The 23,951-nt window shown below is 42.8% G+C and overlaps 1 protein-coding gene across 3 annotated transcripts in view; it reads right to left on the bottom strand.

Moving 5' to 3' along the window:
• Window positions 1-23,951, bottom strand: part of SETBP1 (SET binding protein 1) — a 270,177-nt gene that overhangs the window by 74,208 nt on the left and 172,018 nt on the right. For all 3 annotated transcript variants that reach the window (XM_039566804.1, XM_039566805.1, XM_039566806.1), the window contains one exon: window positions 6,013-9,478. In XM_039566804.1, coding sequence (XP_039422738.1) covers window positions 6,013-9,478 — 3,466 coding nt within the window. The remainder of the gene's footprint in view (window positions 1-6,012; window positions 9,479-23,951) is intronic.

Raw genomic sequence — 23,951 nt, 5'->3', positions numbered from 1 at the left:
GTCTAATGCTGTATTCACTGGGCATCGGTGAGTATCAGAGCTCATTGTGGCACTCTGTGGCACGAAAGTGCTTTTATCCCCTTTACCCAGTCAAACACTGAGGTTAACTGCAATTAAGACATTTTTTCTGCAGTTACGTGAAAAAATTATGATATGGAAGATGGGTCTGCAAATCCTAGACCATGCATCAGTTTGTCCCTGAATTGATGCACATAATGCCATACAAAACACAAGTCCTGTTGAGTCAAATCTTTGCTATTGAAGAAAGCCAGGTGACTTATTTATGTGTTTTGCTGGATATCTATTCAACTTCATCACCTGATATTCACTTCTTCTGTCTTTTTTCAGTGTGATAATGTGCATCCATGAGTATATGTGCAAGACTCAGCCAGTATAAGCATTCAATTTATGTCTTTAAGCTGGTCAGATGAGAGAATGTTCATCCCACATGATGATCATAGAAACAGAAAATCATGAAAGTTGTAGAAAACTCCTAAGATCACGGAGCCCAATCATTCCCCTAGCACTGACAAGGCCAAATCATGTCTCTAATCACCGCTTTTACAAGCTTTTTGGACGCTTCCAGAGACAGTCACTCCACCACTTCCCTGGGCATCCAGTTCCAATGTTTGACAACATTTTCAATGAAGAAATTTTCCCTAACATCCAATCTAAATCTGTCCTGGAGCACATTGAGGCCATTTCCTTTTTTCTTATTGCTTGTTACCTGGAGCACATTGAGACCAACTGCCACCTGGCTGCCCCCTCCTGTCAGGGAGTTGTGCAGAGACACAAGGTCACCCCTGAGCCTCCTTTGCTCCAGGCTGAACCCCTTTCCCAGCTCCCTCAGCCCCTCCTCATCAGACTTGTGCTCCAGACACTTCTCCAGGTCTGCTGCCCTTCTCTGAATGTTCCAGAACCTCAACATCCTTCTTGTCGTAAGTGACCCAAAACACTGGGTCCAAGAGTGCGGTCCTACTGTTTCCACTATCACTGAAATAGTGCGTTCACTGAAGAACAATGAACTAATATTGTGATTCCAGACCTATGTAAAATAATAGATTACTTGTGGAAAGTATTATTATATGAAAAATATATCCAAAAAATCAGCAAAGTTTAATTAATAAGGCAGTTGGCTAACATTATTTACCTACATCTGCCACATACATTAAGAAGAACAAATATGCTTATCCACTACTGAAATACTGATCCCTTCTCAGAGTAAAACGGTGCCCGATCAAGGCTAAAGCTGATACTGTTCCTTCAAGAGTAAAACCAGCACCATACAAACCAAATGAGGAGGAAAGGTCAAGTCAGAAGAAATTCAGCTTGTAGCGCTGCTGGACATTGATGGGGGAAGGCCTGGGAGGTTTGTAGGTAAGTTAAGCATTAATTTGTAAAGCATGTTTGTCATGCTAGCTATCCAGCATTCAGAGACTGATGATTACTGCTTTCCTAGTAGCTGTGTATGATTAACTTTATATTCCTGTAAGTTTACTATGCATGGTGTCTGTGCTGTATCTGATAAAACCAATGTACTTCCTAGCTGATCTTTGAGCCATGGTGCCCAATATGCAAGCTAGACAATCTTTGTTTATATTATCCTTGCTTAATAAAAACAGGAGGCAGAAATACTGTGACAGTAAGGTAGCACAGATCTTGATTGGTCTCATTACAAAGAAAGGAAGAAATGCAGTCCTGGATATAGCAACTCTCAACCTCTGCTTCACCTCCAGATACATCCTGGTCTGCAGTGATTGTAACTAGGACATAGCCTGACAGGTTGTACATGCAAATTGCCATCTTATCTCTGCACCTTAAAAGGTTAAAGGTGCTTTTCCTCATTATTCCACCTAAGGAAAAGGGGAAGAGGCAACTCATCTTGCTTTTTTTTCTGTGGCACAAGCTATGGCATTGAGACTGCTGATCAGCAATGGAAATCTCTTCTCCAGTATCATGAAACAGGCAGACACTTGACAAGGAGATGTGGAGTTTACCACAAGGGCCTCTTTGAAACAGAGCTCTACTCTCAATCTCCCCAGCCCAGCTGCAGCACCAATCTGTGACCTCTCCCTGGGTCCCTCACCTGGGGCGCTAGTAACTCCTAGGAAGCAGATGAAAGGCTCAGCCATCCAGCTGTGCACAGTGCCTCAGGTCACACAGTGCCAGAGGGACTCCAAGGCCATTTCACAAGTGTGCGAGCTGTATCTCTGACTCTGTGAAGGAGGGAGTCAACTGAGCCAATGCTTGCTGCACACAACTTTACAGTTCAGTCTAGGATGTGCCCAAATGACATCATGTCTGTGACAAGGCAGGATCTGAAACACTTTCTGCTGTATTCTTGCCTGTAGGCCAGGCTAATGCCACTGGAATAGTCTTCAGCTAAATAGAAAAGCAGTGTGTAATTAGTTTTGATTAATTAGTCTTTCTAAATGCAGGAGGGTTAGATGAGCACAAGAAATTTGGCAAAAATAGAAATTTCAGAAAAAGACATCAGGAAGCAACAGGTCATGAGGAGTGGGTGGGAAGACTTATTAACTTGTTATTATGGAAGAGACACCAGCTTCTCTAGAACAATGATGTGGAAACAGTCAGGCCACAGGGAAATTAGACATATGCACTAGAACTGCACTTTTAACCCAAAGTGGTCCCAAGAGATGTACACTGAGTCAAAGCCCATAAGGCCTCCACTAAAGAATGGCCAGTGATTGTCCACGTTGGTGCAGGACAAGAAATGGACTTCTGTTGTGACCAACCAAGTGACTGGTGATGCTCTCTCAATGGTGCCCTTTACTTTGGGCTCAGATTTCTGCATCAAATCACAGAATCATGGAATAGTTTGGTTGGAAGGCACCTTTAAAGGTCATCTATTTCCAAACCCCTGGGTTGATCTGGGACACCTTCCACTAGCCCAAGTACTCAAACCCCAACCTGGTACATGAACACTTCCAGGAACGGGACATCCATAATTTCCCTGGGCAACCTGTGCCAGGCACCTTTCTTGCACCAGGACTTCAAAGAGCTTCTCCAAAAGGCAAGAAAGACAACTCTTCCCTTTATGTCCTGTATCTTTCTAGATAATAAAATCATACTTAAGTTCCAAGATTGTACAACAGGACTGTTTTCTACCATATGCACGATCACTACTTACCACCAAGGAATACCAAACTTTTTAGAAATGGCCAAGTGTTGTCACAACACAGACAAAACCATAAATTAACAGCAATGCAATAGTACCTGCAGCTGCACACCACACTGAAACAAACTGCAGGGCCCGAACACCAAAGAACAATAAATGGTTCTCTCATCCCTCTCATCACAGATATATCCACTGAGTGTGGGTAGGTTTTGCTACATATTTTATCTCCAGAACCACGCAATGAAGTTGCAAATGGCAGTACTGAGTACACCAAAATACCCATGCAGTAAAGATAACACTGAAATTGTGATGTAAATCTATTTTCAGCTTTCACCAGAATATTCAGGATGTCTCCTCTTATCTCTGTTCTATATTATTTTTGACTTGTGGAAGATGACAATACTGAAAGGAAAGAGCAATCAGGCTGTGGAAGTTGCCTCCTGGGACAGATATATATGTTCTCATGTCTTCTTTTTTTTTTTTTTTTCCTTTACCTTTTATTTTTCTGATTAGTCAATCCGTGTTTAACCTCCTCAGGGAAATGCAAGGTGAGTTAGGAGAAAGAAGGTCAAGGTTATCACGGAAGAGTGTAATCCTCCCTCTGTGGGAACTGGTTAAGTAGTTATGGCTAGACTCAAGTGCAGACCTCTGCTGGGAATCTCAGTGAAGGTCAAAGGCAGAGAAGAAAAAAAGCTGCACTGAGATCTTAGGCAGTCATAAGCAGACAGATGTTCCTAGGCTTTAATGAGCAGTCTTGGCTCCAGGCCTTTCTTGGCAGAGCTGTTTAGTTTTAGTATTTTTCCTTGTAGTGCAAGGTATGGCTCTGGTTATCTGTCTCTGCTTAGCAACTGCTGATGATTTTTCCATGTAAATAATAGCATGACAATGAAGAAATAAATTAATAATCTGAGATTTGATGGATTAGGTCATAGGGAATGCTGTGCGGCTGTAATCATGAAGAGCAAAATAAATAAAAGTAATAATTGCAGTTTAAATGAGAACCAGTTTAAAAAGTTTAAACTGCAAATCTAATGGAGCTCCTACTGCAAGTTCTAGCCCTCCATCTTATACTTTTATCATCATGGGAAATAAACTGAAGGAAAATAACATGAAATTGACTTTTTCTTTCCTACTTCCATCTTCAAGTCAGCCTGCTGAGGATCATGCCCCTACTGTGGAAACTCATTTGAGTTCAACAGTGTTGGGAATTTTGACAGTTTGCTATGCCTTAGTGAAACATATTAAATTGAAAATTACAGATTTAGCAAACATCTTCTGTTCAAAAAGCAAAAAGGCTACAAATGCAAAGACTGTTATCAGACTGTGAAAACTGTGAATTTCCATTAAAAAAAAGAAAAAGTTATTAAACATTTTGGAGACTTGTAATCCTATGTGATAGGACACAACTTCCTTAATTAAATAGCAACTGCAACACTTGGTGGAGAATATTTTTGTTCTTTGTCAGGTATGTTGCAACTCTGATCTTCAGAGACTGATTTGAATCTCTTTTCCCATATTTCTGTGTGTATCATTTTTTGATGTCACAACTGATCTATTATAACTTGATATCATGAATAGGAAGGTTTTCATGGGGTAATCTGTCATTTCAGACTGCCTTTCACTGCTACCATCCAGATTCTAGTCTTGGTGAAGGAATTGGAAATGTTTAGGTGGCTTAAGCATGAGCAGTCTTTGGAACTTGATCAGTTACAAGACAGTAAAAAACTTTAGAGCCTTACATTGGCAGGTCACACAAATTCTCTGCTCCCTCTGTGTTCTCAGTTAATTCTCTTTTAACTATGAAGGCCATCAACTACATTTCTTCGAAGCTCTTTTTTAGCACATCAGAATCTCATCCACCACTGGTTAGTTCACCAAAGCTCACCCCTTTCCAGAACTAAGTGTGAAATCTGCTTTGTGATAAATATCTGATGGTGTAGGAGCACTGGGCTTGCTCCCAAGCTAAATTCATTTATAATACAGCAAAACACCTGCTTCTGTGTCATCACAAATGCAGCTCCCTATTGTAAAGTACAATTCAGTCTCTCAGACAAGATTCAGATTCCCTTTTTCCCCACTCTGCAGGAGAGGAACAGATGTCCTTAGCAGCCGATAGGAGCTTCCTCCCTCTTCATCTACCCAGCTTATATTTCCAAGTCATGAGACCTGAAACTCTTCAGAGTCAATTGGTGAGGATTTATTGTTTCCATGACACCACTCCCTTCCACAGCCACTCAAAGCTCAGGATAATTATTTTACATGACACCTGCCGACTGGAAGTGACAGACTTAAACTAGGACTGTACCCAGGATCTCCAGATATTCAGCCCAGACATCAGCATGGTGGGTGCCTCTGGATCAGCAGTAGACCACGCTAACGGGACACTGACACAGCTTCACAAGTTTCCACCTGCTTGGTCCATCCCATCAACAAGTGGGTTTTGGTAACTTTATGGGCCAGAGCAGAGATTCTCTTCTCTTCTCCCAAAGGCTGGACAACGACTTTGATCATGTGGTGTTAGACACTGATCAGGGGGATGCCCACCTTGTCAACAGGTATTATAATTGCTGCTGTTGAAGAATGCTGTGGTGGAGTTTTAGTAAGAAGTGCAACAAGCCATGAGAGATAGGTGAAGGCAGGACAAATATTTACAGAAGTGCTGTGTAACAACTTGAAGATTTTACAGCTTTGGGCTTAAGATGTGGCCAACATTCTTGTCAATCTCCCCTAAGTTTGGCTGAAGAATGACATCAATTACAAAAGCCAGAGAAGTTATTGACTCATAAATGTATTTGTTGTAAATGGTGAGTCCCTCTTTGTTCAGCATTGAAATTTGAGTGCAGTAAGGTAAAATAGAATAAAACAAAGCTTACCTGAAGAGGCTGAAGAATCAAAAGTACTTCTGTCCTTCCTATTTGTCTTGAAGGGCTGAATGTCCTTTTCCCTGTAAGTTCCAAAGCCTTCAAAGCTTCTTCTTTTATTCCCACTTGCATCATTGTCCCGCTTCTCACTTGAGGAATTCATTTCACCAAACATGTCCAGGGACTCTGACCTTCCATTACTCTCAGTATTACCAGAGTATCTCTTTGTGCAAGAGTCAATGGGATCACTGCTTGAGTCACTTTTATCTTTACTCTGTGACCACTGCTGGGCATCAGAAAGTGATAGCGTAGACAACGTATCCACTTCAAAATTACTCTTTGAGCCTTTGTGCCCGGTTTCACAATGCTGGTGCTTCTGCTTCTCCTTATGCTTGCTTTTCTCGTTGAGCAAGGACAGGTCTTTGTCTGAGCCGCTCAGCCTCTCGTTGATGGCATGGCTGGAGAAGCCAGAGGACTTGCTAGCAAAGAGACCACTCAGATCTTCGTGAGTCCCCAATATCCGCTCATCCTTATGCTTGTGCTTATGTTTGTGTTTCCTTTTGTGAAGTCGGCCACTTGAAAGGCTTGTTCCTCCAACCTTCGGAGGAGCCAAGGAGGACTGCATGTCTCCAAGGCCCATTCCCACAGGGGTTTGTAGGTGCACTCCATGTTTTGCTTTGTGTTTGGCAGTGGTGGACATCTTCATATGAGAGCTTGCATGGAACTGGGGTGGGGGCACGGTAGGTCTCATAAATGGGGAAGCCGCTCCGAGCGTGTGAGACAGGTACAAAGGAGCTGGATACTGACCATAGTAACCAAGATTCATCATAGGCATTGATGTGTAAGGCATTCCATAGGGTGCATAGTAACTCCCACTGGGAATAGGGTAACCGAACCCTTGTAAAAAAGGCACCTTTGTCATGGTGTCATTGGTTTTGGCAGGTCTACCACGCTTCTTCTTAGACTTCATATCAGAGGTCCTGCGAAGATAGAGCAATGGGTCATACTGGATATATGGCACAGGGTAGTAGTGATCAAAATTAATCCTGAAGATGCTGGGATATGGATTTTCATGATAAAATGTATAACTTCTATGGGAAATCCTGAACACTTGAAACTTATTGATGAGTTCCTCAAGGTCTGCCAGAAACTGGAGGTCATCTCTGTTCTGCAGGCTTTTCCTTTTCCTCTTGTGCTTTGGCTTTTTAATACTCTCATGAGAGAGAAAGTTATCCACAATGAGATGCTTCTGCCGGTGACCATGCCTGTTCTTTGTGCTGGTGTCAGATGGGATAGCCTCTGGATTGTCCAGGGTGCAGAAATCAAAGGAGTATCTCCGGCGGGATTCTGAGCTTTTCTCGGCTTGGTCAGAGGTACTGTTGTTGTCTGTACCTATCCCACTGTCGCTCGGTATAGTTTCCTCGCTATGAGACTCACTCACTGGCGACAGCGTGACTTCTTTCAGAGAACCTATTTCACAGAGGTGAGAAGGTGAATTAGCCATTAGCCTGGGTGGAGACAGCTTCCAAGTTCCACTGTGCATTCCTTTCTGGGTTTTTGTAGGAAGAGCACTGATAGGTTGAAGATTTGGCATAGTTTTTAACTCTGAAAAATTAGTTTCAGTGCTTGCAGGGCTGAGGTTGCCGTTTATCCCCACTAATTGTGTTGAAAGCGGATGAATAGCTGCTGGTGACGATGCCACAAGTGACTGCAGGTTGGAAGGCACTGCTGGGTTTTCTGGCTGGCTGGAAACAGGCCTTGAGTGCTTGATGGCTGTCTTAGGTTCTTCTGGCTGAGGTTGCAGCTCTGCCCTTGGCTTTCTGCCCCGTTTTTTACCAATGTAGATAGTCCCCCTCTTGCTGACATTGATCTGCTTTCCTAGTCTGGCATCAATGGTGGTTGGCCCAGCACTAGATGGTGGCTGAACTTTTGTTTTCAGAGCTATGCTGCTGGAGCAGGAGGACAAGATTTGATTGAGAATGTTCTTCCTCTTGAGGGTTTTCATTTTATTAATTGTCTTGATGGTCTTCTTATCCAAGACCCCAAGTTTCCCGACCTTTTTGTGAAATTTGAGTTCACTGATGGACTTGTCCTCTCCTGGAACCATCTGGGCGAACTTGGCCAGATTCCTTCTCCTCTTCCTTTTCTTTGTTCCTGGAAATTCACGATTGATTGGACTCACTGGGCTGGTGGAGGTTCCCTCATGAATGGTTTCAACAGTGAGCAAAGGCTGTTTCTTTGGTCGTCCTCTTTTTTTCTTGACAGGTGTGATCACAGTAAGACTGTCTGTATTGGTGTACAGAGGGCTGGATGGTGTGATGGGATAGGCTGAAGGAGGCTCCACCATCAGCTTCTCAGATGTCGTCAGGGAGGTCTCCCGAAGAATAGATTTAGGTTTGCTGCAGGTCCATCGACGCTTAGCTGCATGTTTGGGGTGCTGGACATCAGGTAATTTCCCAGCTGTGGAAAGATTGGTGGGTAGGAGAGTGGATGTCACAGGTAGAGGTTTTCTGAGTCGGGCAGCATTGTTGGGGGATGCTTTATCCGTGAACACACCACTGTCAATAGCTACTAAGGGGGACTCATTTTCAATAACTTTCCCTGGCTTTGTGGCTCGAAGATCTTTTTTATTCCCCTCTGGTTGAGAGCTGGTCCTGTTTGCCATTTCACTGCTCAAAGCAAGCACAGAAGGCAGGCTTTTCTCCTGGATAGTTTTCTCTATAGAGGATTTTATGGATTGCCTCTTTTTCCTTTTGTGGCCAGATGCATCAGTTGTTGGCGACTTTATTGGGATAGTAATTCGTACGTGATTGGTGTCACTTTCACAACTGCTAGCAGAAATGGTATTCTGCTTCGAGGGTGATGTATCCAACATGCTGTCCATTGAGTAAGACTCCTTTTTCCCTTCCATGCTGTCATGGGATTTGCTGTCAAATGCTTTCTGAGCACTCTTTACCCACTCAATGTCTGTGGTTTGGATGGTTTGGCTAATCAAGTCCTTTTTGCTGGACTTCTTCTTCGTACTTCCAGCGGGCTGATCGGGGGCCTCCAGTTGCACACCTCCCTCTTGATCTCCAAGAGGCAAAAGCCCATTGCACTCAGAGGCACTGCTAGGCTGGGCGGCTGTGCTGATGCCGTTGGGTGACGGGACTGCGCCGCAAATTGCCAGCTCTTTACTACTGACCGACAGCTGCCCCCACGTGCTGCTGCTGCAGGACTTCTTGGCCTGGGATTTGCTGTAGGAAACTCCTGGCTCCAGAGCAGAGACCTTGGTGGCACTAATTGCTTCTCTACTGGGCTCTGTGTTGATGAAGCAACTCTGAGAAGCAGGTCCAGTGTCGGAGCTCGCTGACCAGTCAATGTGGTGCTGGTTGCTACTTTTCTGCTGGTGTTTTGATTTTAAGGTGTCACTGGTGAAGTCTTGTTGGAGGCCTGGATCATAGTGCAGAGCAGAATGTTTTTGTGGCCTGTCATAAACCTGGAAGGGATCAGAAAATAAACAGGAAAAAAAAAATTAGTTTATCAGTCCATTCATAACCACTCGTTGAAGCTCTTTATTTATGCAGTGAATAACAATGTCTTTGTAAGAGTTAGAAACCTTTATAAAATATTCCTATACTTGAGCCAAATTTACATTTAGATTTTATGTGCAATAAAGAAGTTTTGTTTGGTTTCCCTACACTATAAACAGTGGAAATATTTCTATAAATGCAAAATTGTTAAGGGAACATATTCTATTGATTTTTAATTTAAAACACAAGTGAAATATTCCCTTTCAATGGATGAATGGTGCAACTCAGCCTCCTGGTGAGAATGCCTTTTTCCTGAAAAATAATTGCTCACAGAACTTGAGGCTCAACAGCAGCAATTAAACTCATTATTGTAAACAAGGAAACTGAAAAATTATCTTGGAAGTTGTAACAAACAAGAGAAAAAACCCATGGGTCCACTTCCCTATGAAGGCAGATTCTGCTAAGATTTACTTGAATTTCCACATGGAAGCCATCCCCACATACTTAGTGCTTAAAATCATATGCATAGCGTCAAGTGTGTGAGGCACACTTGGCAGGTTCAAGATTTGCATTACTCCCTTTCCATTTTAAAACTCTGCTATTTGCAATGTTGGTGAGAGATATTTTCAACATGATTTCTAATCTGACAGGAGCTCTTCAAGACGCAGAGGTTACAGCAAGGGCAGAATTATGCTGAAGACTCTTACAGAGCAAAAGAAAATCTACCGTTTATCTCTTGGTGGGCCTCCAGCTAAAAAAAAAAATTTGTTTACTACAGCTGTAACTTTTTCCTTTTAAAGCAAAAGTATCCATCTGTTTGTTTTTTACTTTCTTTCGTAGATCTGGCTTTTTTTTTTTAAATTTTATTTTGCAGCTTTTATTTTGTAAAGCTCTGGGTCAGACTGTGCAACTGCTTTTGTATACCTGGTACTGCAAGCACTACTAGGTGTACAAAATACGGACAGTGTTGTGAAAGTCAAATACATGATGAGACTTAAAATTAAAACATAACCAAGGAAAGACCAGTAGAAAGTAGAAAATAACTGCTACGTGTGTTGTGTTCCTGCAAACACCCTGGTACAATTAAGTTTCTGTCAGTAGCCCATTAGATCTCACTTTGGGGTGTTTGCAACAGAAATTTTGGGACAAGCTGGCAAAAGGGCATGAGGGCTCTGAGTTGGAAAATGAGGTGTCCCTACTTTTGAGCAACTTCAGAGAGGTTTGATAAGGACTAGACAGCTCTGAGTTCATGGTGCATTATCTAGTGGCCACTAAACATGCACGTTATTGACAAATTGATGCTGAACTATCTTTCATGCCCATATAAATATGGACATGTGTCTTTCCTGGAATCGGCAATAACTATGAAGTTGTTCTGGTCCATTGTCTGAGCAGCAATCAGGGACTCTTAAATCCTGTAGATAGTTCAGCTGTCGTGCACATGGACCAGCCATGCTCAGGGAAAACAGAGATTTCCAGGAATCGTGGAGTGCGAGAACGAAAGCATGCAGCTGCGGTGGAGCTGCAGATGTCGTGGGTGAGTGACACCCGGTTTCTTCAGCCTGAGAAAAGACCCAAAAGCATAAACACCCCTTGGGGAATGAATCCTTCTCCTCCCCTTCCTTACAGTGCCCTCCCACACAAGAGCCCTGCAGCGCACAGAGAACACAACCCACATTGGTGCCCTCCTCCAAGAAAGGGGGCCCACTTGTGCCCACATCTTGGGATGAGTCCAGGGGTGGTGTGGGAACCAGCAGCACCAGCACTGGAGTTTTACAGCTTGTTTTATTTTAATTATTTTAAACTGATCCCAAAGCTCCTGAGATCTGTTTTGCCTGAGCCACTTGGGCTTCTCCTGCTGCCCAGACACTAGGCTGGGTGTCCTGGCACAAGGAGATGGGTGGGCCATCCCCTGGTGATGTCCCAGGGGGAGATGGCTGCCCTTCACTCCAGCCTCACATAAAACTTCATCTTCTCGAGGTACCATGATTTGTGATGTGGAGAAGCCCTGGAAATGCTAGGCTAAGACCTCTCTTGGGCCCCAGGACCCACACTGAGGAAGGGCCAGATTGTTTCTGAATGGATCCCAGCCTGCTGGCTGCAGCCAAACCAGCTTCTTACACCCATTTTACTTCCCAAGTGCTGAGCCTTGAAACTGAATGACCTGAAACATTTAATTTGGAAGAGGAGAAAAAAAAAAGATAAAAATAAGAAAGAGGGTTACAGCAGGGAACAAAACCATCACACTCTGGTAACTGGTCCCTCCATGTCTATCACACATGGAGATCCATGGTCTAGAAGGAGCAATAATCTCAGATCTATATTTTAAGGCAGTTAATAAGGGCTCAGAATGGAGAGGCCAGCTATAGATCAGCAATGAATGCTGATATATGGCTTGGCTCCTCCAGCCTCGTTTCCTTGGCCTGCACATTATATAGTGATGATGCAACTCCCAACACATCCCTAATGATAGCCCTGTCATTGCTCCAGCAGCACAGGCCACCACCACATCGATCTTAAAATTCATGAGAAAGATATGCCTATGTCATCAAAGGTGCCAACTCTGGAGGCATTTAATCACGCAGATAAGCACTCCAATTTCAACAGGCCTTCAAAAAATGACCGGTCTGCAGGATCAGGGGACTCCATTTCCTAAGCGGGATGTCAGAACTATATATCTGCCCAAGCACATTACAGTCTGCTGGGTTTCCTCATGAAACTTCTTCCAGCATAACATTTATTGACTCTACCTTGCCAGACACATCCATACCACCCAAAAATAATTCTTCTGCAGCACAGTAACTACAGACTGTTTGGCCGCAGCAGGTTGTGTTTCAGTGGCTGCAATGGATATGTTTACCTAAAAGCACTACTAAGTAAGTTGAAAGTAATGCAGCCGAGTGTATTTTATTCCCCATGTATCCATCTGGGCTGCTGTTTGATCCCACTGGTCCTAATGATTAGGCTTCAATTTTCCCTGCTATGTGAGCACCATGCCCAAAAGCCAATGAGGCCCAGCTCAGCTAAGCCAAGACTCTGCTAAGCTGACAGAGGATGCCAGAGCTGTCAGGATGGTGAAGGAATCTTCAGAAACCTATATCTTGATAACTTTCACCCAAATTCTTTACTTTATTTGTCAGTAAGCGTGCAATATACTCCAGCTCCATGGGCCAGTTGACTCGGATAGAGTTCCTACGGCAGCTGGCTGAGACCAGCATCAAGAATAGTGGGCTTTTTTCATGAAAACAGAAGGATTTGTCTTTATTTACTTTTCGGTTTACGAGACCCTAAAAATTCTTCAAACTTAGTGCTAGCCTCTGCTTGTCATTTGCCCTTTCATTAAATGGGATTTTCTTCCACAGCCAGCTATTCTGCACTGAGAGTCTGCTCCTTCTTCTTTTGTGGAAGTAGAAGTGTAAATTAACCCATGTAATTTCACTACAGCTCAGCATACTTGGTCAATATTTCTCTTCATACACAGTTTACTGGATGTTTTCAGTAGGTTAAAAATCCCAACTTTCCTTTTAAGAAAATAAAATGCACATAAAGAAGACGATAGCTTTTGTAACTACAAAGAGGCTTGAGCAACCTGATCCAGCACATGCTAAACCCTAGACTATAAGAATAAAATTTTAAACCTCCTATTAGTAGAATATGATTTGAATGACAAACTCATGAGTTTCAGGCCTCATCTTTGGCCCTGGTGGATGAGCAGGATAGACCCCATACTCTGGTGATCACTGGTCATAGACAAGAAGCAGTTTTATGCTGTGTGTTTATACCTGTCCCTCTGATTCTGTGCAACCCTGCCCCTGCAGAACAGATTACTCCCCATAACAGTTTTATTCTGGCATGCAGCCCTTGCAGCTGAGATGAGACTATACCAGTCCCACGAGGGGCAACATCCTACTCTTCAAGTAGTACCCAGCAGCAGAATCCATCCCTCAGGCACTCTTAATTTAACTACTGGATGCTTCAGTCTGCCTCCTCCTTCCCTTGACTGAGCTTCCATCTAAACTCACATGCTGCTTCCAATCCAAATGCAAAAACTGGGAGGAGATGGCAACAACAAAATCAAGGGCCTAGTAAAATAATAACAATTATTATTTTAAAAAGCCAAATAAAAAAAGAATAAAACTTGAAAAAAAAAAAAAAACATTTAGAGAAACCCAACATCTTAAAAAAAAGAAATCTGTGCTTAAAGAGATGGTCCCCCCGCTCCAAATGCACCTTTTTGAGGAGGTAACACACATAAATCTTGTCAAGAATCTGGCTTGCAAATCAAAGTTAATACTACAACGCCCCCTCTTTAAATCATTCGCAGATCCATCTGTGTAATGGCTCGTCAAGTGTAATTCCCTATTAAGAGGCTTTATCTGGAGAGATAAGCAGCTGGTTCCCATGTCACTAATTGCTGTCTGCTGTGATTTTAAAACATCTGCACCATTGTGCTCTTCATTTTCATATTCTAATCACCCTGAAACTTGAAAAAGGTACATCATTGATTGTTTCTGTGGGTTAATTAGTACACAGTCTCCTTGTAGAGACAATTTAAAGGCAGTCAGAACCTCAATCAGCAAGTTTGTTTTAAAAATTAATAACATCGGGAGCGTCTGTGGGGATTGGCATCCACAGTGACACATCAGTGTGCTCTGGGGACATACCATCCTTTGTTATCTTCTTCATAGGGCTGAAAACAAAACTTGAAAAAAAAAGAAAAAAAAAAGGAAAAAGAGGAAAGGCTTTCCTAAACACATACTGTCACTTAAAATCAGGGTATTGGGAAGTGCTTGCTTTTATCTTAGGGTCACCCCTGCCTCTCCAGCAAGACCAAATCTCATCAAAACCTCATATGATACCTCTGTGTGGTCTAGGAACTCGTAAGCCATTTTTGGTAGCACTTTTGCCACCTGAGAGCTGGTATCTCACTGGAAATCCATGGGGTGAAGCTGTGATGTATGTGGGCGCTTGCTCTGCTTGCCTCCTGAGCTGGCAAGATGCTAGATATCCAGGTGCTGAGACATGCAGAGGAGGATATTAGCTCAGTCACAGCAGTCTGATATGACAGAGATATTCTGTGCAAAGTGGACCTTCCCTGTACCCACCCAGCTCAGAGGGAAGGCAGGGCTGAATTCAGCTTGGTTTAAATTGGGCTTATACCCAAAAGTACTTCAGACAGTCCTTATAACAGAACTTTGGTGTCTAGCAAACGGTCAGCCTGAGATTTTCCAGGCTGAATGAATAAATTTGGCACTGACTGAAAGTACGACGGCCACCTGCCTCCTGAAAAATCAGTCTCTGTTCTTGTCCTGAGTTCCTAAAATCTGGAGAATCTCCAAGTGGTTTGTTCCTCTTGATAAAGCTTTCTCTTCAGTTTCTGCTTCCTAGACATGCACGAACACATGTTACTAGAGAAAAAAGCCCTTTGAGAGACGGAAAAAAAAGAGATTTCTAGCTCCAACACATGAATAAATAATCCTGGCTCATCTCATACTTTTGCTCAAAATTGAGCATTTCCCCTTGTGTCCCAATGGGATGGCTGTAAATGGCTCACTTGCAGGCTCTGATCAGAGCTACAGGTTGGAGATATTTCATGTCTTTTGGTGAGTGCACTGAGCTTTCCCAGGGTAGAATTACTCTATAAATATAAGATGCCAAGTGGAGGAGACAGCAGGTTCAGGCGAATATAACTTTGGCCTTATGACTTACAGGTTGAGCAGTCATTGACATGAGGTGTGAGGAAACTGTGATTAAGTCAAGTCTGTTCATAATTGCAAGTCTCTGAAATGGTCTTAGGAATTTTCTCAGGTCCTCAGTGACTCTAGCCATGGATGAGGGATACAAACCAGCAAATGACACTTGCTGAAAGTCCAAACAGTGGTGTCTTGTGAGGAACTCCAGTGAATCTAGTTCAAAACTGATGTAGGGGCTTTAATTAAAAGCAAAATACCAATAGAAAACACATCAGAAATACTAACATAAAAATCATTGCTATCATTCCAAAACAGGGGATTTTCCAGAGTACTGTTGTAAATTTATCTCTCCCAGAATTTATTCCTTTTACAGCTCCCTGGGTCTCAAACAGCACAAAGCCCAAACACCATCACACTCACAGAAGTGTGGCTCACAGAATCATTGAATGGTTTGGGTTAGAAGGGACCTTAAAGATAATCTTGTTCCAACCCCTAATCACTCATTTGACGTACAAAGAGAGGCAGGAATTAAAGCGAAGATGCCCTTGAGAGCAGGACACAGCGTGGGGTGGGAGTGGGTTAATTAAAAGCCAAGCAACACCTCTTTGTGTCCATTCACTAAACTAAACATCCCAAACCATGGTGTGTGTTTGTGTGATTGAGTCAACACAGAGAAGCTGAAGTTCAGGCTTTGGCATCATGATTGTTTTGAGAATACCCTGTCTAAAGCACTTATCCAAGGATAAGACAAATCAATGGAGAGATTACTGAACAGTCTGAAGATGCTCACATGGTTGTGAATTGTAATTTTTTGTGCATTCCTGGTAAAGCATCTTGATTTTCTAAATAGTTCAGAAATTCCAAAGTTATTCCAAATTCATTTTGCTACCAGCTTTAAACTGAATAATTTGCACACTGTTTCTATATTCTGCTGCTTTTTAGACACTTCTATTTTCCACATACAGGGATTGAGGATTTTATTTCGTCGAATTGCAGCAACATGTTGAATTTATAAAGGTAGGATTTGGCGCTGCAGGCTGATCTCCTTGGTGGAATAGACCCATCGCTGCACATATTTTCTTTATCAAATGTTTAAACAACCCTGTTCTTTTCAGAGCTTTGCAATAAGCACCGAGTCTGGGAAAATTCTAAACAATGGGATTTTTCTGTCATCTCCAACAAAGAACCCATCATCACTGACATAACAATGCAGTTTAAATATCATGTTTAACCATAATACTGTTTGCCGCCTTGCTTTTGGCAGCTGGGAGAGAACAACTGGGCACCAGCTAAGGTGGACTTCTATGGGACTCATACATTTTTTCCTGTTCAGCTGCTCGGAGAACCCTGGTTGGGTCCTTGTTTGGCCTCAAGCCAGTGCATGGATTTTTAGGCAGATGTTTCAGACATTACATCCACAAAGCCAGGGCTTGCAGAGCAAGGCACCTTTGCTGAGTGAGTGCTTTCATTTGTTGAAAACCCTTGCTAATGAACTGCAGCAGTAATACTAAAGCTTTATTATTCATATATAAAACATACTTCCATCCCTTCAGGAATGGTTAATTCTGTGGAGCTCAACCTACTCTCACCAGTGAGTAACTATGAGATCGCTTGTCCAAGTTTCTACCTCATCTTGCTCCTTCCCTTTATTCTGTAATTTCCAATTGTAGAGGGCAATGCATATGTGTACAGTGGCTTAGCCAAAATCAAACAGTAGAAGGATCTGAATACAGACTGGGGCCTGCAGAAATGGAAGTAGTAAGGGGTATTAATCCCTGAAAAACTCGTGGTGTTTTCTAGGATGTTAATCCCAGAATCCCAGAATTACAGAATAAATTGGAAGGGACCCACAAGGATCACCAAGTCCAACCCCTGTCCCTGCACAGCACCATCCCCAACAATCCCACCCTGTGCCTGAGAGCGTTGTCCAAACAACTCTTGAGTTCTGCCAGGCTTGGCGCTGTGACCATTCCCTGGGGAGCCTGTTCCAATGCCCAGCCACCCTCTGGGTGAAGAAGCTTTTCTGGATAACCCACCTAAACTTCCCCTGACTCAGCCTCAGGCCATTCCCTCCATCCTGTTCCTGTCACCACAGAGCAGAGATCAGTGTCTGCCCCTCCTCTTCCCTTTATGAGGAAGCTGCAACTGCAATGAGCTCTGACCTCAGTCTCCTCTTATCCAGCTGAACAGACCGAGTGACCTCAGCCGATCCCCATATGGCTTCCCCTCAAGGCCCTTCACCATCTTAGTTGCCCTCAGCATGTCTGAGATTGCTAAATTGGAAATAAGGGTGTGAACAGCTGTGCACTTTAAGTTTCTGCTATAATTTTTAAAAGCCTGAAGTTCTTAATTTGAATTGAAAGGTTTCTTTTATCCTTCATTTAATATAGGAATTCCAGCATTACCTTGAATACTTTTTTTCTTCCAAGGGATGGGAGAAATATAAATGGCTTTTCCATTGAGGCCAGTGATTCTTTCCACTAGAGTTAAATAATTTGATTATAAATGGAGTCCTTAAATGTCAAGGAGATGCTGAATTCACCTGAAAACAGGCATTTAGGGAAGCTCATAAAAGCTGTGAGCTGCAGTCAGTTAGCTCATCATTCTTTTAGCATGCACTTCATTTAGCAGTTACTGACCGCCAGATTAATTCTCTCAAAGCATCCTGATTGCAGCTAAGGTCTAGCATGAAGTATTACATGTGCAACAGCATTAGACAAAAAGTCAAGAAATCTGCCAGAACATCTATCAGGAACAGCTGGGTTATAAACCCTTTGAAAATTTGCAGGACAGGTCAAATATACAGTGTCTCCTGACTTCCCTGAATGAAGATCTGAGTCCTGCTCCATGAATTCAGTGAGAGCATCGCTCGTGCCTTTGGCAAATTCACCATGAAAAGATGAACTCCAGTGATCTGCAGCAAAATGTGGGAGGTCCGTTCCCTTTGCAAAATCTGCCTAGAGAGATGTCATACGTGGTGAAGTTCTGGCTGCATTGGGTACACATGGAAAAGCCACTGCATGTCTTCCAAAGCCAGTCAGTGCTGTGGGGGTACATCATCCAGAGACAGGATGTGGTCTGGACTCTCCCAAAAAGCTGGTCTCGGATCAGACTGCAAAGTGGGATTCTTCTTTGTTTTCAGCAGTAAAATAATGCCTTCCTGGCAGAAGGGAATAGGAGCACTCCCATCTTCCCTTGCATGCTGAGTGCAGTCCTTATAACAGCCCAAGCAGACATGCAGTAGAGCCTGTTCCATTTGCAAAAGGCTACAGGATGAGTGGGGCTTCAGGAGATTTATGCTCCAGTTTCCCCATAACACGTGACAATTTTTCACCACTGTTGTCAGATAGAAACTGATCCCCCTCCCCTTTTCCCTAGAACCAGTAACAGCCCCAGGAAGTGATAGCTGGGGAAATTTCCTTGCACATGTTGAAGAGACCAAAGCATGGCAGACATCTCTGTTTCTGAGCTAGAGATGATGCCCCTGTGACATAATTGTTGAGGATTTTAGTCTTCAGTCAGGGGATTTTAAATCTACAGGGTCTTTAAGGAATGATGGAAGACAGATTTGGAGAAGGATGCCCAGCACTGCACATGTGCTGTCAGAATGATAATGCTCAGCTGCAAGTCCTCTTTCAAGACCACAGAAGGGGTGATTTTGGGCAGCTGCAAAATCACAAGCTGCCCTGGCTAAATCTGACAGCTCTCCTATAAGAACTGATTTTACCATCCCCTGGATCTGGCTCCCTGCAGATAACTCTTCCACACAGATGTTTTCACAGGTTCCTCACCACGCCCATAGCCAAGTCTTTCCCAGTGGGGGAAATTTAATCAGGCTCGTAATAATGTACTGGAGCAACAAAAACAACAAAATGGTGACATAAAATGTCTCCCTGGTGGTGCTAGGTGAGGTGAGGATGAGTGACACTGCATTTTTGGGATGTTGCTGCGCTTTTCTTGAATGACACCTATCTCTGCTTTGATGTTCATCCCTCATCTCTTCTTCCTCCCCTCCCTCCCCAGCTATGACAAAAACACCTTTACTAATAAACCTCCAGCTCAAATAGCAGGTTTTATTTAGTGTGCTATAAAAACAGTCATTTCTCAGATCATAAAAAGGCCTCAACTGGACTGCATCATTTTGCTGAAGTGAGTTTTCTGGTGGAGCGATTCTCTCTTCTAAATGCCACAGTCCTGCACTACCAGTATTTATGTACCAAAATAAAATGCAATTTTCTGTATTTTATTAAGTGTGAATCTCCAGTGCAAATCCACTTGGGAGCTGATCCCAAGATTTAATTGTCTTTTGATTTTATACTTTCAAGATATTTTCAAGAGTTTTCACAATATCACCAGGCTAAGTACAGTTTTATTAAGGTACAACAGCATTACTTTAAGGCCCTGACCAAGTTTAGCTTTGTCTTCTACACATATAAATCTGCAGCAGCACAGACCAGAAAAAGAAAGGGCAGGGAGCTGTGATCTAGGAAGGAAGATTGCAAAATACCCTGAGCACAGCTTAGTGCTTAAATGACCTCCCAAACTTCTCTTCCTTCTCTTTCCAAAGCTTCTCCCCCAAAAAGTCAGGTATAAAGTGGAGTCCTGAGTCTCACACTCATGTGGCTGAATATGTAGAGTTTTAATATAAATTCAGGCCTGGGATTAGCATCCAGAACAGAACTGGAGAACATCTAGCTAAGAACTGGCTTATCCTATACTGAGAATCTGCTCTGGAGAAACCATTACACTCCTGAACCTGTGCAGAAATGCAGTGATTTCTATGCACACATTCGCTTGGGACTAGGGTCACTCAGACCAGGTAGAACCATGGTGCAGTTCCACCACCTCAGAGCATTGCCCTTTTAATTGCCTTTGTTCTGGTAACTCACCTAAGTACATTTCTTTGCTCTATACATGTTGATGAAACAAAACCATTCCCAGCCTTGCTATTGCTTCCTCTTAAGTGCTGACTGCGTGCTCAAGTTGAGTAAGTCTAAAAAAATACTGGCGCTGAAGGTACAGCCTCCTATCCAAGCAGCTGGGCAAATGGGGTAAATCACAAGCAGCAGGACCCATTTTAGATATCAAAGTGTATTTGCCCCTTGATAAGGGAGGAAAGCTACGCCTCTTTCCTTTCAAAACTTACTTATTTTGAAGGATTGGAATTGGAAGTGTTGGCAGAATATAAATGTTTCCAAGCATTGGTTGAGGAGAGAGGGAGATTGACTAAAGCAGAGGTGAACCTGGTGTTATAAGCATCTGAGATCCACTTCAAAGGGAATAAAAATACATGGGGACAGGAGTGCCACAGAAGGTCCTTAGTTTAGCAGATACACAGGGTTTGAAGTTAGGAAAACTGGCATGAGAAACATGGCTCACACTTTAAGAGGGTCTGTAAATAATCATGAGAACACCTTATTGCAGAAATCGATGGGTTTTCTAGGACTGGGAGTTTCTTTTAAAACAAGCCTGGGTGTTTTTCTGACAGCTATTGGACTTGGAACAGGAATACATTTAGGCAAATCCCCTGGTATGAGTCATGAAGGAGGTTTGACTAAGTGGTTCTCTCTAGCCTTAAAAATCTGTGACTATATAACCTCTCTATATCCTCCAGTGTTTTGTCCAACCTGGTGTTAAGCAATTCCAGCAATGTGTCTTCAGCCCCTTCTTCTGGGAGTCTATATCTCAACGCAATAAATCTCTCTGTTCAGAGTCTCTTCTCTCTTCCCCTGGAATAATTTCCATCCCCTGACATACCTCAGTTCTGGATTCATCCCAACAATTCCTCCTCATCCTTGGACCAAAAAGAATATTTCATATTTTTAAACAATTCATTTCTCTTGCCATATTCCCTGCTGCTGTAAAGCGGTCTGTCCCATGGGTAAGACAGAGTTGATTTACTAGGAAGGGCCTTTCTCTCTTGGCAAATCCAGTGAGATGTGGTTCCCTCTGGAAAAAAGATGGGCAGTGTTGTACCACACATGGTTCTGCAACGATGAGAGATGCCAAGATCCACCAGTTCAACACACTCAGGCTACCAACCTGGCACAGGGAAAGCTACTGTGATTTCTGCCACCATTCCTCTAACTTGGCTGAGCATGGACTTTTTAGAGGCAAATCTGTGTGAAATATTCCTCCAGACTGAATCTGTCCTCGCCAAATAGCTGAGATTTGGCTCTGAGCTTTAAAAGGAGGCACTAAGTATCACCTGATCAGCATCTAAGCCTTAAAGCTCTAAAGCACTGCAAACCCAAAACATCCTGGTTTTGAAGAGTGAAGAACCCTGGAGTCAGTTTTAGGCATTGGCTGCTTTTTTCCATTTTTTTATTTTTTTTTTTTTTTTTCCCAGTTTTAAATATAGAGGAACATATTGATTTGGTCGTTTCTGGTTTAAATTTCTCTGCTGTTCTGTATCCTGCATCGCAGTCTCAAAACATGAGCCCAAATGCAAAACTCTGAACAGTTGGAGACCTCTGCCTCAATCCAAATGTCACAGTTGGTGTTCTGAAGGGTGTTTTGGGGAGTTTTCTTGGGTATGGGGGGAGAAAAAAGAGCAAAAGCTAAATCCCAAACCACTGTACAAAAAGGATGCATATGTTGAAGTCACTGATGCAAAAACTATTCAGTGACTGCTTTAAAAATCCTTAAAATAACCCCCTATTTCATTCTAAGTATTTACCTAATACTCAGTAGTTACTATTTTTTTTCTCTGTGTTTTTCCTCCTTTGTTTTGTTTTCCACTAGACAATACACACAGCTCTGCATAATCCCCCTTTAAGGATTTCTCTCAAGGATACACAGATATCTATTTTCCAGTACCAGACAAAACAACCTTGTGAAATCAGGGCAGATTCATCACCCATCCTGCACACGACCTTATCAGCAGTTGCTATGGGTGGCCCCTGTGGAATACTGTGGAAAGGGCAAAGCTGGGAAATGTGCACTTTAAAGTGCCAGAGAATTTAGTTCAGTGTGCAGCACTTGTAATTTCTGCTGCTGCAGACTGCTCAGCTTGTTATGGATACCTGAGAATTTGCTTATTCTGTGACTAGAGGTCATGAGGTTTATTACAGTAAATTTTTTTGCCCCCCCCCCCTTTTTTTTTTTCTTATGGAATAGGTAAGGCATAATTGAAGGTGCCAGATTCCTTGCATGTGTAATATCTCCAGAGATGAAGAGAGAAGAGAAATAAAGCTTCCTGACACTCCTTTCTCCACATGTAACATATTATGCATTTACTTTTACTGACAAAGGGAATATTTAAGGAGAAGGCAGTGCTGTGCTAGGTTTTGGTACAAGAGGTATGGCAAAAAGAAATTCACTGACAAAGACTCAGGTGGATGGACTGCAGCAGCAGATATTAAAAATTAAGTTTTTAGCTTCCTCATCATCTATATTCCCATCTGGTGGCATCTACTACTAAACATATCCAGAATATACATTTGTTTCTATTGATTTGCATGCCATTCTCTATCCAGAACCATGGATCTACAGTTTGTAAAAATATTACTTCAGTGAGTAAAATCAGTGTACTTTGTATGTTCATGTGGGACAGAGAGCTACAAACCAATGAGTAAACAAGTTACAAAAGTTTATAACATCACTGCATCATTCACACAAAGCAAAAATACATGGTTGGTATCTAAAGTCTGTCTTAAATAAATCTCAGAGCACTTCATGGAAGAAGTAGCAGTCATTATTCCACTGCAGATGGAAATACTAAGGCTCAGTGATTTGGCCATGGTATTTCATATTCCTTGACCAGTGCAAGCAGGAGAATTTAGTGAGTTTTCCTCACACTCGTTTTTGCTGATGACCATGAAGATCCCCATGACCAAGGCCACAAGTTCATGTTTCCAAGGCATTTTACAATCTAGATGAACATGGCTTTGAATAAATGAATGTCTGGCTGGAGACAAACTGATACCTTGCTGTATGAGTCGTGATGAACGTGCCATCTGTATGAACGTGACATCCAGTGTGCCTATTACAGACACAGCTGGAATCCCTGTTTGCCAGAGGAGGACTAACATGGATCTGTGTTTCAGCACAGCAGCACCTTTTCACTGCCTGCCAGCTGGGATTCTGGGAAGTCTCATACCTACAGGACTATGATTTCTGTGCTGCAAACCCAAAAGAGTGTTCTTTTTAAAGACTTTTAGCTTTGTGGAGATACTAAAATGGATTATCCATGCACCTGCTGCCACAGTACACCTACAGTGCTCTACCTGTCATGGTGTGTGTGTGTGAGTGAGTGTGTTGGTGGGCGTTTAATTTAAAGAATGGGTTTAGTCTCACAGAATGAAACCTGGGGAAGATCCCCAGTCACCCATCCTTCAAGTAATTACACCAGGAAAAGCTACCAGGTCTATTCTCACCAAGCAGAAGATACTGTGGCAGGCAAGAAGTGACCTTGCGTTTCTTCTGCTCAAAATCCCAGCAACTCACAGCAACTTAAATGAGAACATGTGCAATACAATTAGGTTTTCTTCCCTTGCAGGCTTGCTGTGCATCTCCTGTCTGAAAAGGAGGGGACATTTCAGACAGAGGCTTCAGCTCAGCAGGGCTGTCTGCTGCTCACCAGGACTTTGCTTTGAGAAAGATAGAGGAAAGGCTGTGATTAGAGCAAAGACTTAATATTCTCAGGGCTCCTTCCCTCCAGAAACAGAGTTTTAACTCAGGAGCCACAGAAAGTGAATCCCAGAGTTGGAGGAAAAATAAGAAATTCAGGTTCGCATACAAATCT

Source organism: Corvus cornix, chromosome Z (genome assembly GCF_000738735.6).
Source record: "Corvus cornix cornix isolate S_Up_H32 chromosome Z, ASM73873v5, whole genome shotgun sequence".
NCBI lineage: Eukaryota > Metazoa > Chordata > Aves > Passeriformes > Corvidae > Corvus > Corvus cornix.
Note: the sequence above shows the minus strand (reverse complement) of the source record. Positions and strands in the feature narration are given on the sequence as shown.